This window comes from Grammomys surdaster, unplaced genomic scaffold, assembly GCF_004785775.1.
Source record: "Grammomys surdaster isolate TR1022 unplaced genomic scaffold, NIH_TR_1.0 168, whole genome shotgun sequence".
Classification (NCBI taxonomy): domain Eukaryota; kingdom Metazoa; phylum Chordata; class Mammalia; order Rodentia; family Muridae; genus Grammomys; species Grammomys surdaster.
The window spans coordinates 4,200,357-4,216,133 of NW_021604616.1; the positions used below are offsets into that span (position 1 = coordinate 4,200,357).

Sequence of the window (15,777 nt, forward strand, 5' to 3'; positions counted from 1 at the left end):
CTCCCTCCTCTCTTTCTGTGTGTTGTATGATGCTGAGGAAACCTAGGTCCTTGTATCTCCTAGATTACTACCCTACCATTAGCCATATCTCCAGATTTTAGTACTTTTTTTGCTATATATTTCTAAATCACATTTTGTAGTGTCTCTGCCAATTTGCATTATTACTAACCCAGCTGTCTTTTTTGAAGACTGAAGTTAAGTTAAACTGCTCGTCTTCCCCTTGTATTTTTGAAATAATAGCTTCATCAGAACATGAATAATATAACAAATTCTACCTGTAGTATAACAAATTAAATGCAATTCATTTATTTTTTGTATTCTTGTCTCATAAAATAAATTTAAAAATAGTTTCAAATAAAACCATCTAATTAGACTTACAGTTTAACCAGACCTCCCAAAAGTAGTGATGTCTGAGTCTGAGACCAGAGGCTACACTGCTATCAGAGCACTGAAGCACATATAGACCACCAGGTATTCAGCACTACGGCAGGTGTGGACCACAAGGTATACGACTCATCAGATATGGCATCAGGGTATCAGTCTTGAATCTTATTTAGTATTGGTTTAGAAATGGTGGTAAGCAAATGTGTCCACGATAGATGAATTAGATGATGATCATGATTTGCCGATAATAATAACATATGCAAAATCTAGTAGAATCAAATGAAAAAAACAGTTGAGAATTTTCTTAAGTAAGCAAGTTTTGTAAGATGATAAATTGCAAAAAGTATAAAACAATAACGTATATAAACACATACTTATAAATAGAAAGCTATAAACCAACTTCTAATTGTTTAATATTTTCCAGCCTTTCTAGAGTAGTCTATAGAAGAAAGGCCTTCTGTACATATTAGAGTAAATTCTAAATATTATGATTGCATATTGGATGACTTGATTGTGTATGTATATGTGACATGAATAGAGAAATATAAATATCTAAGGGGACAACAGGAGCTAGAGAGAGGGATGGGATGAATAAAGCAGGCTAAGAGGTTGGGGGTAATAAATAGGTGGTAATAGGAAAAAGAGTGAATACAGTTTCAAAGAACCACACGATATACATAAAATGTATTAAAAATAAAAAGCTATATTGAACATTTGAATAAAAAATTGAGTATTATAAATGTATTGATTCTGAATTTGTTTTGCTCAATGATAAACATAACTTATGTATTATAGAAGTAATAATGGTAAAATTGGTTCTTGAGAAAATACCTGTAAAGTTCATCTTGAAAAATAAAAGATTCAAAATATTTAAATATTTTTCAAAATGTAATGCAGAGGAGCTAGTCTTCTACCTATGTTAGTAGCCAATATATAGTTATAAGCTGTATTATGTATTACGGAGACATATTATTACTTCAGGAGTGGAAAATTAAGATGTTCATTATGTTGAATCTTTCTATCTACAAACAGAATGTCTCTCCATTAATAATTACAAACAATTCAGAAAAAGTATATCAAATTGGATCATCAACCCTCTAATACATAGCAATAAAAAGAAAAAAAGAAAAAAGAAAAAGAAAGAAAGAAATGAAAATAGCACTTAAGTAATATAACTAAGTCTATTTTAAATTGCTTTCAAGTTACAAATTATAAAATGGATTATAACTAAAATATAAAACCAAAAGAAGCCAATAAAGTTTATCTTAATGAGGCAGATCTGTAGTCTCAGCTATCCTGGTATCTGAGGCAGAGAGATCATCAAAGTCAAGGTCTTCTTAGACTTCAGATGAACTCAAGTCTTGCCTGACATCTTAGCTAGACCCTTTCTCAAAATAGAAACTGGGAAAATGGGGCTGAGGTGTGAATTAAATTAGTGGTAATGCACTTGGTGTGTGTGTGTGTGTGTGTGTGTGTGTGTGTATGTGCAGCTCTAGGTTCAGTTTCTACAGACACACAAACACACTATCAACAGTAAGATAAATTTCATGGGAAGTTAACTTGAGGAGTGAACAATGCACATAAATAATTCCAACAGTCTTTACTCATATGGAACCCAGTTTGTACCCACTGGTGTAAGTTAACACTCTGATATTAAATTCTGCAGTAGATTGCCTAGCCCTTCTGAGAATATTTGTACTTGTCAATCAACTACCAAATATTCACTTTGCATATGTGCAGAGCTTGTGATTTAGGACTGAATTGAACTTGTCTCTTCCTTGGTCCAGCCTTTCTAGAGTGGTAGTCTACAGAAGAAAGACCTTCTGTGCATGTTAAATTCTAAAACAATACTCTCCTTAGAATTTTTTATTAGAGCAAGATAATGCAATCAACTTAAAAGTCCAGATGCATATATTATAAGTAATGACAAATGTTACACTGTGTTATTCAGTCATTAAAAGTTTGATGTGTGAAAAATTCTTAAAGCATTAGGTTTAATCATGGTGTAAGAGAAAACCTATACAAATAAATTACATAGTAGCATTTCAGTGTTTTGAAAAATCTTTCTGTCTATATTCAGAAAGATTCAAAGTGTATGTCAAAAAAATGAAGAGGCTCAGATCTTCATTTCTAGTTAAGATATGAGTGATTTTATTTTGAATTAACTAAAATTTTATAGCAAATATATCTGCATAATGAATACTACACACATTCGCTGCCTCTCTGCAAGTTGAAAAAAAAAAAAGGTCTGAGCTAAGTTGTGGCTAAGTTCTTGAACTCACCAGTTTCATCATCCCCTGGGTTGGGATACATTTCATAGGAACTCACTGTCAACCTTGACACATATCACATCACATATGTAGCAGTTGCCTGTTCTTACCATGATTACCTGTTAAAAATACATAGGCACCTTTTATTAAATTCAGCTCAGCCCCCAAAGACATTTATAATATTTAGTTTCAACTGTCATCCTTAATGTTGGCTTTTTGAAGTAATTGGTCCTTTATTCTTAGTTTTGATGATGTAGTTTTGATATTTTCTATCATCTTTGTTTGTAAGTGAATTTTTTTTTTTCAAGATAAATTTTCTCCGTATAGTCCTGGCTGTCCTGGAAGGGAACATACTCTGATACCCCAGATCCACCTGCCTCTGCCCCTGTAGTGCTGAGATTAATGGCGTGCACCAACACTGCTAGGCTGTAAGTGAAATTTTTACTTGTTGGGTTGAAGTGTGGGTGTCCCGGATCAGCTGTTGGGTTGATGTGTGTCCCACATTTGTCTAGCCATGGGGCTAGGAGACAGGGGTGCAGGAAGTTTGTCTGTGTTCTCCCCACGTCAGTGCCTGGAGAGTGTCAGGCTATGTGAATTGGCGGAACCCTGCCTGGGGGTTGTGAGGCACAGACTGAGGTCCTGTGGAGAGCCAGGGCTAGCTCATCTTGGGCCCCCAGGTGCCACTGGGGTACAGGCTGGATTGGCCAGCAGTCGAAGAGGAGAAAAAGGGAGAGAGTGTTCCAGCTGTGCCATGTAGGGATGAGAGTTCTTGACTGAGGCAGTCCCCTTGCTTGCTTGGGTTGGAGGTCTCCATGGCTGGGAATGCAAAGAAGTCTTCTACAGGAGATTAGACAGCAGCTCTATAGATGAAGACCTGTTCCACTGTCCCCCACAGCAGATCCCAAAGAGAAAGGGTCCATGGTTTTAACCTGTTTATTGGCATGGTGGAAAGTAGGTGATAAACTCTACCCATTTTCTCAGGGCGGGCCTGAGGTTAAATACCTTTTGCAAGTAGGAGGGTCTGGGAAGGAATGCTTAATTGGCCAAGCTTTTTGGCCTTTAGGTATCTTATTAATATGGAGATCTGTCTTGAGGCTGGCTTGTAGTCATGCCCTCTACCTGTGGAGGAGCTAGGGGACGTTACCCTATGTGACTAAAGGGCCCAAATCTATGGAGGTCTTCAGCCTTGTGTCAGGAGCCTGGAGTCTGGGAGCATGGCGAAATTCATGCCATCATTTAGGGTCGTCTGTGTCCCACCTAGGAACCCTCAAGATCACCTTGGGTCTCTAGCAGTTTCCAGCCTGTTCTCAACCAGAAATCAGGCTGCTTTTCATGGTCCTACATTTACTGGGAATTTGGAGAGGGCTGTTAAACTGTCAACAACTTTATTAGTTATGAATCATAGGCAAAAAGTATAGAAAAAGCCTAGGTTGTCTCTCTTCTTGTGTAAAGTCCTTTCCTTATTATTTATTTATTTATTTTTTTATTTATTGTTTCTAAAGTTGAAATTAGCTTCCAGGAAATACTAAAAATGTACCTTCACTGTATGAAACAATGTAAACTGGCTACACATTAATAAAGAACACACACACACACACACACACACTTGTAATGTATGAAGCTAGCTGCTATAGCACTATAAAAAGCTGTACATAAACACAAATGTTTAGTCTAAGACCCTGACAGTTGATTATAGAGTGTCATTTTTTTCTCATTTATGTTCCAATGTAGAAATAGTAACAATATAAGTAGAAACTTGCATCCATCTGATGTCAGTATTTAAAATACATATCCTGCACTGGTCATTTGTATACAGTAAGCGCACTTTATCCAAAGGGAACAAAAATCGCTACACCGGATAGGGTAGGAGGCAATAAAACAGGGCAAGCATGTTCCAGCGAGCAATGCCCATGGGCTCTGGAGACCTTCAGCAATCAACACTTCCAGGAGAAGGAGTGGGGAACAGGCAGGAATAGGTTGAAGATTTAGCTGTAGGCAGGATGATGAGGAGCTAGTGGATTGGGAAGCCATATGTTCACAGGAAGACTGGCTATGACCTGGGCTCAATTGTTTCTTAGGCGGCACGAAGAGAATTTTCAGAGACTAGCAAATGAGTTGGTTTCCAGATAAATTCTATGGGGCAGCATGGGTTGCAGAAGTCTGAAAGTATCATGTTCTGGTGGGAATTTTGAAGCCACGTTGTATGGACCCAAAGGACTATGCTAGGAGCAGAGGGTTCCTTTTTTAGGGAGGTAAATTTAGGTGGGGTAAAGGTATACTGTTTTCTCTATCCTGCAGATCAAATGATTTAAATCATAATCTGCAAAGTCTATTTCATACTTATGCTTACCTCAGAAAATTATATCTCTTTACATTTGAATTGAATGTAAACTGATTTTAATTGGTTTTGCATAACTACGGGTAACAGATTTAAAAAGAAAAAGGAAAAGCTACTGACTACATGACAAGAATCAGCAAATACATAAAACAAAGCAACACATTTCCCAGAAACACTGTGGCATATGTTGACAGTTACAAAAGAATGGCTGCTGTTTTCACCCTTCACACCAGAATAATTTTCTCAATATTTACCTCCCATGTGTAGAGAGGGAAACATATGGGGCTTTACATAATCATAAGCACAAACAGGTGGATACTTAGGTACATTTAATTTACAGGCAACATCAATACTGAACAACACAACCAGCCCCACATGGCTTCCAAAAACCTTGCCGTGAATGTTCCATTAGCAAATTAAGATCATTAAAACAGAGGGAGGAGCACTCCCACCCCTACCCACAATGGCTTCAACTACCTTTCATAGTCCTGAATAGAATGTGCTTTCAAAAACACCTTGGCATATTGTGGCATCTTTTGTTCAAGGCAACTTGGGTGACTGTGTATAATGTATACCTTATGAATAGCTGCAAATAGTGCATGTGCATTTAAATGTGCTTACATCTTTATGCTCTCTACCACTCCTATTTACGAACAGAAAATTGTGGTAGGTAAATTTTCAGCCCTTTATCAAAGCATAGGTTCAGATTCCTGAAAGCAACTTGGAAATATTTCTCCAAAGGTGGGCCACCTAAACATGTCACCTGAGGCTTACTTCCATTTTCAAACACTGTGGGAAAATCTGTGGAAATTATTATTGCTGGGAAAATTTACTCAGTCTATGCTAGGGGCTGAGTGGCAGCTTCTGTTTTTGTCTATTGGACCCAGCCTGGAACATTTAATGTGCTTTTAGTTGGCACTGAACTTGTAGTGATATTACAGGATCTGACTTTACAATCAGCCTTCAATGACTTTGAACCCCAGAGTAGAAAAAAATACAAGAGAAATAGTAACTACTGTTTCTTTATATATTGTCTAAACATGCTACCTGTTTTAGTTTAAATATTATAATAACCTTATAAAATAGGTGATATCATCTCCCTTACTTTTTAGAAGAGGACAATGTATCCCCAAAAGTTTATGTTCTCACACATAAGAAGAAAGGGCTGGGCTAGACCTGAACCCCAGTTTTCAGAACTAGCAATTCCTACTTGAAACCATCTATCTCTTATGATCCATGCACTTGGGTTCTAGTGCCCAAAGTCCACCAATCTATGGCAATTTGATGACACTACAGCAAAACTTAGTATAATATTCTGAGGCATGGATATTCTGCAGAAATTCTGCCCAGCCCTGAAGTCTCCATGTGTCTTTCCACGACATAAAGGACAGGCCCATGTGGGTTGAGAAGACTTCAGGTGTTATGCTCTCATTAAGAGTTTCTGAATCCAGGTGTATTGCTCATTCTTATCTTACTACTATGGAAAAGAATGTTAACATAGGAATGTCTACATGGCACATTCATTAAGACAAATCCTTAGTTATGGGTGTCAGGTTACATTATCTGACTGATATTATGAACTGTATTGTTGGCTAAACATCTCACATCTGCTGAACAATGTCCTTCCAAAGAGTTTAAATGCCTAAAAGAAAAAAAGTATTATTGGTGGTGTCCATTTAGCTCATGCAACAGTTGAACCAAAGAAATGAAAATGAATTGGAAGGTTTTCTTATCTATTCTCTACTTCTGGGTAAAAGAACTATTAAAAACTTTATATAGCCATTGCAGACCATCTGCTTGGACATAGGATTTCTACAGCCTGGCTTAATCTTACTGAGCGATTCAGTTGAACTTCCATGTAGCATTTCCAGGTACCAAACTTAGACTTGCTCTTCCTTCCTTATTGGGTTTTTTTTTTTGAGACTTTCTGCAGCTGGTCTTAGTCAAGAGGAGGGTAAGCAATCATTAAGAGTTTTCTCTGAAAATTATAAGACTCCATCATAGGCTCATGGGGTTTCATTATCATCCTGTGTTTGACTAGGAAATCTGGGGAAGATTCAAGTGTTATTATCATTGTGTGCTCCCTCATTTACTTAAGGACTTTAAGCTCTCTGATTTATAGGACATTTTATGTACACAGTTATAACCTGAGCCTGACCATAGATCTATATGCTAGAAGTTCTATGAAAACACCATTTTTTGGGAGTCTTTATAAGAATTTTCATAGGGATACAGAGATCTACTAGAAAATGTCTTGGGGATGAAACAAATTGATAGAAAAGCAACAAGAAATGTGTGAAGTGACAGATCTTATAGACTAATACTGAATAATAAGGATCTGTAGGAATTACAAATCAAACCATCTCTACAGATTATCCAAGGGAGTCTCTGCTTTACTGATGGTAAGACAAGATTCGCAGAAATCTAAAACTAAACAGTTCATTTCCAAGCCAGCTCTTTCACATGTATCATTCCTTAAAAAAATTTGAACATACATCTTACACACACACACACACACACACACACACACACATTGGGTGGTAAAAGACCACCACCAGTGTCACCTCTTTCTCAAAGGCATTAAACTCTTTGGATGAACATTATACAATAGACTTGAGACACTTAGCCAACATTTTAATTCATAATATCAACTCAGAGGATATAATTTTCATATATATATATATATATATATATATATATGCATTCTTTTAGAAAATTTTCTCTGCTTCTGTTCATATTGGATTTACTTATATCTCAGAGGTAAATGTTTCTTCATAGTAACAGTATATAAAGTTCATATTTATTACTTTACTTTGGAATATTAAGGAAGTTTCAGCCTCTTGTTTCATTATTATGTCTTATCATGTGGCTGAATGTTAACTTAGGTGTGAACAGAAATGTCAGCTCTGCCTCCCTGTTTGGCTTTGTTCCCATGTGTTTGTGTTGGTATCATTTTCAGTACATGGTCCTGGTATGGCATAGGTAATGATATTAATCTATTTAATGACGTTTACTGTATTTGTGAACTATAATAATATATTTTAAAAATCTGTTTAAATATAGCACACTGAATGTACATGAACTTGATTGGTCAGTACTGGTCTTTCACCTTGTTTTACACATTACTACAGCCAAAGCAGAATACCATCTGGTATAAGGGATTAGTTTCAGACAATGCTTTAAAAATCATTTTCTTCTCCTCATTTGAAAGTTAGTTTTGACAGTCCTATGTCTTTCTACACCCAAAAGGGAAGTTTGATACCCATGTGGAAACAACCTGTGTCAACTTATTAAAGGTTAGGCAGCTTATGATTCATAATAATAATGAAAAGTTGAAATGCATATCTGTGATTAAGCCATTGTACTTTTGAGAGCCAAAAACCTTACTATGTTTCTATGAGTTGATGATAAGAAAAAATTTATTCAAAAGTTCACAACTTTGTGAAACATTCATGTTTTATTAATGTGAAAATTTTTATGTTACTATTTTGAAAATTAAATTGTATCATGTATACAAATTGCTGACCATGATGAGCTGCTAATAAGTTAAAAATTCCAATATTGCAGATATGAGAAGATGATGAAGAAAAGTAGGAAAATTTTATTTCAAAATTATTTTAGAGATGGAGAAATTGGTTTCGTTGGAGTTAGGAAAGAAGCTTGAAGGTTAGACTAAAGTAAAAAGAATCAATAATCTTTTGAAGGTTTTCATGTGCTATATTCAATGTCATGCTCTGATATATTTTGAGGAGATACAACTTTTAAATTTATTTTATATTTGTTGAAAATTGATTACAGAGAAGAGAAAAGGGTAGAAAACTATCTGATGAGAATAAATTCTGGACAAAAAACTAGCAGAGTGTTCTCCTCTCCTGTGACTGTGTGACACTCTCCATGCCTGTGACTCAGAATAAACACACTCTTCTTATGAACAATCTCTTTGTAAGTCACATGTGTAACAGGGAGACAGATTGGCTTGGTGGTAAATGCAGAGGGTGATGTCACAGTTCTGGTTTGAGGTATTGGAGCCATGATTAGGCTGTGAAAAATGTGATCTTTTCCATGTTTTCCAGTAACAATGTTTGCTTTACTGCTCCCACAAGATTACTGTGAAGACAAATGATACATATGAAAAATATACTCAGATTTGTATATCTCTTTTTTAAAAAGTTTCACTTGTTAGTGTTTTGAAAATTATTAAGAGCTGGTTACAGGCTGACAAGATGACCTGGCTTTGAACCAAAGCACACACATCATAGAAGAAAAGAACCTATTTTCTCAAGTGCCCTCAGCCACACATTTCATGGCCTTGGTCCTCTCATACATATATGTAGATATAAAAATGATAAAAATATAAGCTATAACTCTATCAAATGTAAAATAAAGTGAAGAATAAATTCACCTATTAACTAGCTTGAACACTTTATTTCGTTTCCTTATATTATTTTTCTCAAGTTTCATGTTTGTTTCTTTAAAAAAAAAAACTTCTTAATTCATGAATAACCGTTACAGCCAAGAAGAAGGCTCAGCAGGAAGTTTACTTGTCATCAAACATGAAAACCTTAGTCTTCGGGGCCCACATGGTAAAACATTAAAAACCTATCTGCTGTGGGTTACCTGCGGACTTTCTCATTTCCCATGGCATGTGTATCATACACATATGAACATGTAATAAGTAAATAAATATGAAGAATAAATCACACACATTATTAGGAAAAAGCATGTCCATAAAAGGACCTCTAATTATGAGTGTATCACAATCATATCCTTAAACATTGTGATAGGGTATCAAAGAGCCTACTAGAGAGAGTTGTTCAGTTTTCTCTAGATACTTTGCCACAGAAATGAAGCTTAAAGGGGGCATGGCTTCAGTAGACATGTGTGTGGCCCATCTTCTATGAAAAGATGCTCTCGTTATTAAAGACCATGAAAAATTCTTCTCCACTATCTGAAAACTGTACCTAAAGAATAAATAGACATGATATTTGAATCCAGTGCTCAGATAAGCCGGTAGGTATGGAGAGAAAGTCTGCTGGATAACTAGAACTATAAGTATAGATTTTCTCTGTATTATATTCTGTATGGAAAAAAGGTGGTAGAGATGACCAACTCCACAACGTATCCGTCTTGGTGGTGTTTAATTTCTGTTTAGCTTCTTTCATTGTAAGTTAAATTTCCAGCCTGCCTTCATACTCAGTAACAGCAGACCTATCCCACTCTACATGATACCAACGGCTACTTGGTAGGAGAGCCATTTTGGATTGGTTGCAATAGTAGATGAAGAAATCCATTAATCAAATAGTTTCACTGTATCCAGACACTTAGCATGTTAACCCGTGTGCTATGTCATGTTCTAAGAGAAAACACATAAATTCATAGATACAGCTTCGTCTTGCAATAGGACACCCAATAAGATGGTATGAGGACTGTGATCTAGCTGAAATAACAGTAGTTCATGGGGGTCAAGTTGTTTTTATTTCTTAATATCTTCAGTCTATTACCTTAGGCAAAATCTACTCTTCAAGAATGATGACTCTAAATAATTCTTCAGTGGCTAAGGCTATCCGATTGATAAAGCAGAAATAAGACTATTTTTATGAACTTCAGGACATCTATTAAAAAAAATATGTTCCACAAAACTATTGAAACATTCTATTTATTGATAATGATTGTAGAATCTTAGTAGTAACTCTTTATACTAAAAAGATGAGATTATTAAACATTACTATAAGAAAAGATGAAATTAAACACATGTGGGTACATACATGATCACACACAGATTCAAATAGTATAATAAATTCAAGAATACAATGTATTGGATTTTGCTTGACATGAGTCTCCAAAACAAAACAAAATGAAACAACAACAGAACAAATTCCTCCAAATAAAATGCTCATTTTTCTTGTAGTCTTCATGTACATCATGTTGTAGATTAACACAGTTCAATGTATAGAGGTTTTAAGTACAGAGGATTAGGTTTTAAGTTTAGTGATTTAGTGCTTGATTATTACATACAAGGCACTGACACATTTTCAAAAATTTCTACCTAAATATGGTATGAATTCCTGTTTGCTTAGTGTGATCAAACATAGGCTTAGACTTAAAGAAAATTTCTCAAAAGAATTAAAAGATAATTATCAATACATGCAAAAGATATCACAACTGGAGTAATGTGTTATATACATAAATTTAATTAGGATATATTTATTGAGGAAGTCATTGAATTATTTCTCTAGCCTATATTATTTAAGCATTATAAATATGCTATCTTCTTAGAGCATGATAGTATATAGTATACTCATTAAGCTATTTTTACATGAGAAAACAAGAATTTTTGTTTTTATTTTCTATTGAGTATATAAAATACTTTTAACAAATATATTTATAAATATAATACAAAGGACATAAGCCTACAAATGGAAAAAATAATTTAAAGAAACAGATTGCATTACATAATCATGCAACTATAATAACTATGCCTTAAATAATATATATTCAAGAATAATTGAGAAAGAATTCAGAATGTAAAATTAATAAGATATCAATTATTATGATAAATTCAGAATGTGAAGTTGGTAAGACATCAATTATTATGATAAATTCAGAATGTGAAATTGGTAAGATATCAATTATTATGATAGTGAAAATACTGAAATTTTTCAGTAGAAAAATTAGAGAAGCTTTTCTACTACACAACTTCTGTACTCAAGGCTCAGGGGACATCACAGAAGATGGGGTGGGGAGATTGTAACAGCCAGAAAATCAGGAAAACTGTAAAACTGTGTCTTCTAGAAATGACAGAATAGTCTCATCAATAACATCTTATCAATATGTACTTGAACAAGAACTGGAGAAGCACACTATCAATAAAGATTGCTAACATGATAGAGGGAGATATCAAGAGGCCCCACCCCTAGGCAGAGATCTACAGGCAACCAAGGGATGTGGAGAGCAGGAGAAACAGTCCCCCTCAGGAGTGAGCCTTTCAAATGGTTCTCCAATATCAACTGAGCAGCACTGAAATCATACACTATTAATGCTAAACAGACTGAGAAGATTGTATTTATAATTACACACACACACACACACACACATCTCATATGTTTATACTTGCACAAAAATCAGTTCAATCAATAATCTAAACTACAACAGTTCCGAAAGCTTTGTGAGGAGCACTGATATCCTAGGATACATTATGTTATGATTTATTAATATGTGTTTTCCTCCAAGGATTCTAAAGAAAAGATAAATGGGAAATTCTACATGCCAAATTCCCCTTTGGAGAGTCACAGGGCTTCAAATTTAGCGAAGAACTCTGAAATTAATTAGAACATTATTGTTCATTATGGTAAAGTATCCACAACATGAAATATATTTTAAAGCTCATGGTTTGGCTACATTTACTACGTTCATCCTCTAGTTGCAGCTGTACAGCTTTTCAATCAAAATCTGACCAAATCCATTTACTTCTGGGAAATACGTTCCATTCTTTAATTCAGTGTGTCTCCAGGAGAATACATACGTGGAAAAATTCATCAAGTCTTCTCTTTTTAAAAATTAGAAAAATGTTGAGAGTATAAAGTCATTTCTCAAAAATCATGTTGACAGTCAGGATGGTATACATCATCATCAGATTTCCTATTTCTAAGGACAGGATATTTGGTTTTTCAAGAAGCTTCCTCTTGTTTCCATGTCTGTTCCTGTTCAGATGATTTGATAATTTACAAGTGTATTCTGACATTCTTCCTGGAAGAGTTTAAGATTCAAATAAGCATCTTAGGCTGAGGATATAGTGCAGTCAGTAAAATGGTTGCATACCAACCATGAGGCCCTGAGTTCTGCCCCAAGAGTCTAGGTAAGACAGTGGGCATGATGGTGTGCCCCTTTAATCCCCCATCCTGGGAAGTGGAGACAGGGGAATCCTTACTTCCTGGAAAGCCAGTCTCACCTAATTAGTGAGCTCTAGGCCAAAAGGAGACATTGTTACAAATGGCAGGGTTCCTAAAGATGACACAGAGATAGTCCTTTGGCCTCCACATGCACACTCATGTCTACACACGGGCATAAAATAAGTACTTAATATTTAAAAGTTATACTGTACGTATGATATGGATTTATCATTTTGATTTTCTTGTTAGAACTTTAATTGTAATAACGCTAATGCACGCAATTCTGTTCTTAGGTCTCTTTAAGGTCATGGCTGATAAAACTCCATACCTGACAATGGAAGAAATAACAAGAACCATTAATATTGGACCCAGCAGACTAGGTCATCCTTGCTTTTATCACTTGAAGGATATAAAACTAGAGAATCTCACTATTAAGCAAGGTGAGCCAATCCGGTTCATCTCAGTTGAAGAGATTAATGGAGAAACACTGGTGAATTGTGGTGTGGTCAGGAATCACCAGAGCCATTCATTTACTTTGCCATTGTCACAAGAAGGAGAATTCTATGAGTGTGAGGATGAACATATCTATACCCTAAAAGAAATTGTCGAATGGAAGATTCCCAAGAACAGAACACGGACAGTGAAACTTACAGACTTCTCAAATAAGTGGGACTCACCCAATCCATTCCCAGAAGACTTTTATGGTACACTGATTCTCAAGCCTGTTTATGAAATCCAAGGTGTGCTGAAATGTAAGTATCCACTGAGGATGGTATCCTGTGTGAGTGTGCATTGTTCGATTTGGGCTAGAGAAGCTTTAGACCCTGAAGAATGGAACTCTGCCCCTATTGTTCATTAGGTCTCTTAGACTTAGGTTCTCCATCTGTACATCTAACCACAGACAGCACTGCCTTCAAGAGAGAACTATGAAGTGGGTATGCACATATATTATAAACCATTTAATGATCTCTCCAAGTGTTAGATGGTAAACTATCAGATACAGGTAGACTAAAATCCTCATTGTTTTTATTACTGGTTATTAAGTGTTAATTTTTAGAACAAGGATCAGAAAGCAGTATTCTTTAGAGTCCCTTATTCTTACCTCATGACAATTTTTGTTTCAAACTCTTAGTCACTTATGACTGGTCACCATTTCTTTTAACATAGATTTCCTGATGTAACAAAGATGATATGTTGAAGTAATTTTCACATTGGTGTATTTTAATATCCAATTTTCATTGTATTTTGTATATTTTAAAATATCTGCAGAGACTGTTATTATTTCAAATATTTCAAACTTATGGCATGTTAATGGGAAATCAATAGAGTATAGATTCTGAACCTGATTGCAGCCAAGCGTGCCCAATAACACTAGCTTCTCTGGAGGTTGAGGCAGGTGGATGGCAAGTTCAGGCCTTCCCAGGTAACACAGACAGTACAAGGCCAGTCTGGTCAACTTATCAAAACTCTATCTCAAAAACAAACAAACAAATAAATAAATAAAAGACTACTAAGCTGGAAGATGTAGAACATGTGAGGATAATAATTCTAGAAAATTCAGCTGAATATTAAGAGTTCTGTTCAATGGACATAGCAATGGGAAAGACAGGAAACAGATGTACTTAGTATGTGCAAGATGTACCATTGGCAGGGTCTAGAAGTCTATTGGGAGGCAACTTGGTCAACTGGTCAACTTCATTCTCAGCCTTTGGTTTTATTTACTGGCTGGATGACTATGCATTTATTACATATAAACAGCAGAAGAGCAGTGTTTATTAGAAAAGTTCAGGTAGATTTAAATAGAGTTTTCTGCTATCTAACTAAGAACCAGCCTTTGGTTAAATATCCTTCATGAAATGTTTAACCAAGGTTTCTACTATGTATTAAAATGAAATTTTTATGTTCATTATCATGGGTAATTTTTCTGTAGGAAATTTTAAATATTACTTCTCATCTGTATCGGTAGCTATCTGTGATGAGTATGCATGTATACAGGCTGTTTCATGAAAACAAAAGATGAGAACCCATCATAAATGACACATTTTAAAAACTTTTGGGTTATAGATATTATCCTCTAAGGATGACAAGGAAATGATGCTTTGACTCCATTGTGGTCTTCTGAATTGTTTTTTTAGATTGAGGTCAGATGTTTCTTGAATTTAAAAGACATTGCACAACCACTTTTACTGTGCCTGGGTATCAGACAGAGTGTAAACCCCTTAGACCTGAGTTCCCCACCCCACCCCACCTTCAAAGTGACAGGAAAAGAACTGGTCAGGAGAGGTAGGATGTTTTACAATAACCTTAGTGGAAGATGGAAAATTATCTAAATAGCTATGAGTTCCTGAAAAGAAAAACATGACAAGTAATGAAGAAGAAGGAATACAAAGATTTTACCCTCATGGCAAGTTTTTAATATATTATTAATGTGACAATTTGTATCCCAGAAAAAGAAAAAGCAGTAGAAATAAATTATAGCACTTTGCATGTACATCTTGACCCCTTTGGGTGTCAAACAACCCTTTTACAGGGGTCACCTAAAACCATTAGAAAACACAAATGTTTACAAGCCATAACAGTAGCAAAAGCAGTTATGAAGTATAAATGAAAATAATTTTATAGTTGGAGGTCACCACAGCATAAGTAGCTGTATTAAAGTGTCACAGCATTAGGAAGTTTGAGAGCCATGGTGTTAAAGGGAAACACATGTTCCTGGATTCTGGTCAAAACTTCTCTATAGGCTTAATATCTTCCTAGCTATCAGACACACTAAGACATTGATCAAAGAGTTACCACATTTTCAGGAGAGGTAATGATCTAAAGCCTGTAACTACTGGTCTCATACAAGTATTTTTAAACTGTGCTTTTGCTTATTAAAAAATAAAAAAAAATTCAT

The 15,777-nt window shown here is 35.3% G+C and overlaps 1 protein-coding gene across 3 annotated transcripts in view; it reads left to right on the top strand.

Moving 5' to 3' along the window:
• The window catches only part of Themis (thymocyte selection associated), a 176,330-nt gene that overhangs the window by 62,332 nt on the left and 98,221 nt on the right, over window positions 1-15,777 (top strand). For all 3 annotated transcript variants that reach the window (XR_003711309.1, XM_028766458.1, XM_028766459.1), the window contains exon 3: window positions 13,175-13,633. Coding sequence is in view for 2 of the 3 variants with exons in the window: in XM_028766458.1 (XP_028622291.1) it covers window positions 13,175-13,633 (459 nt within the window). In the remaining variant the exon portion in view is untranslated. The remainder of the gene's footprint in view (window positions 1-13,174; window positions 13,634-15,777) is intronic.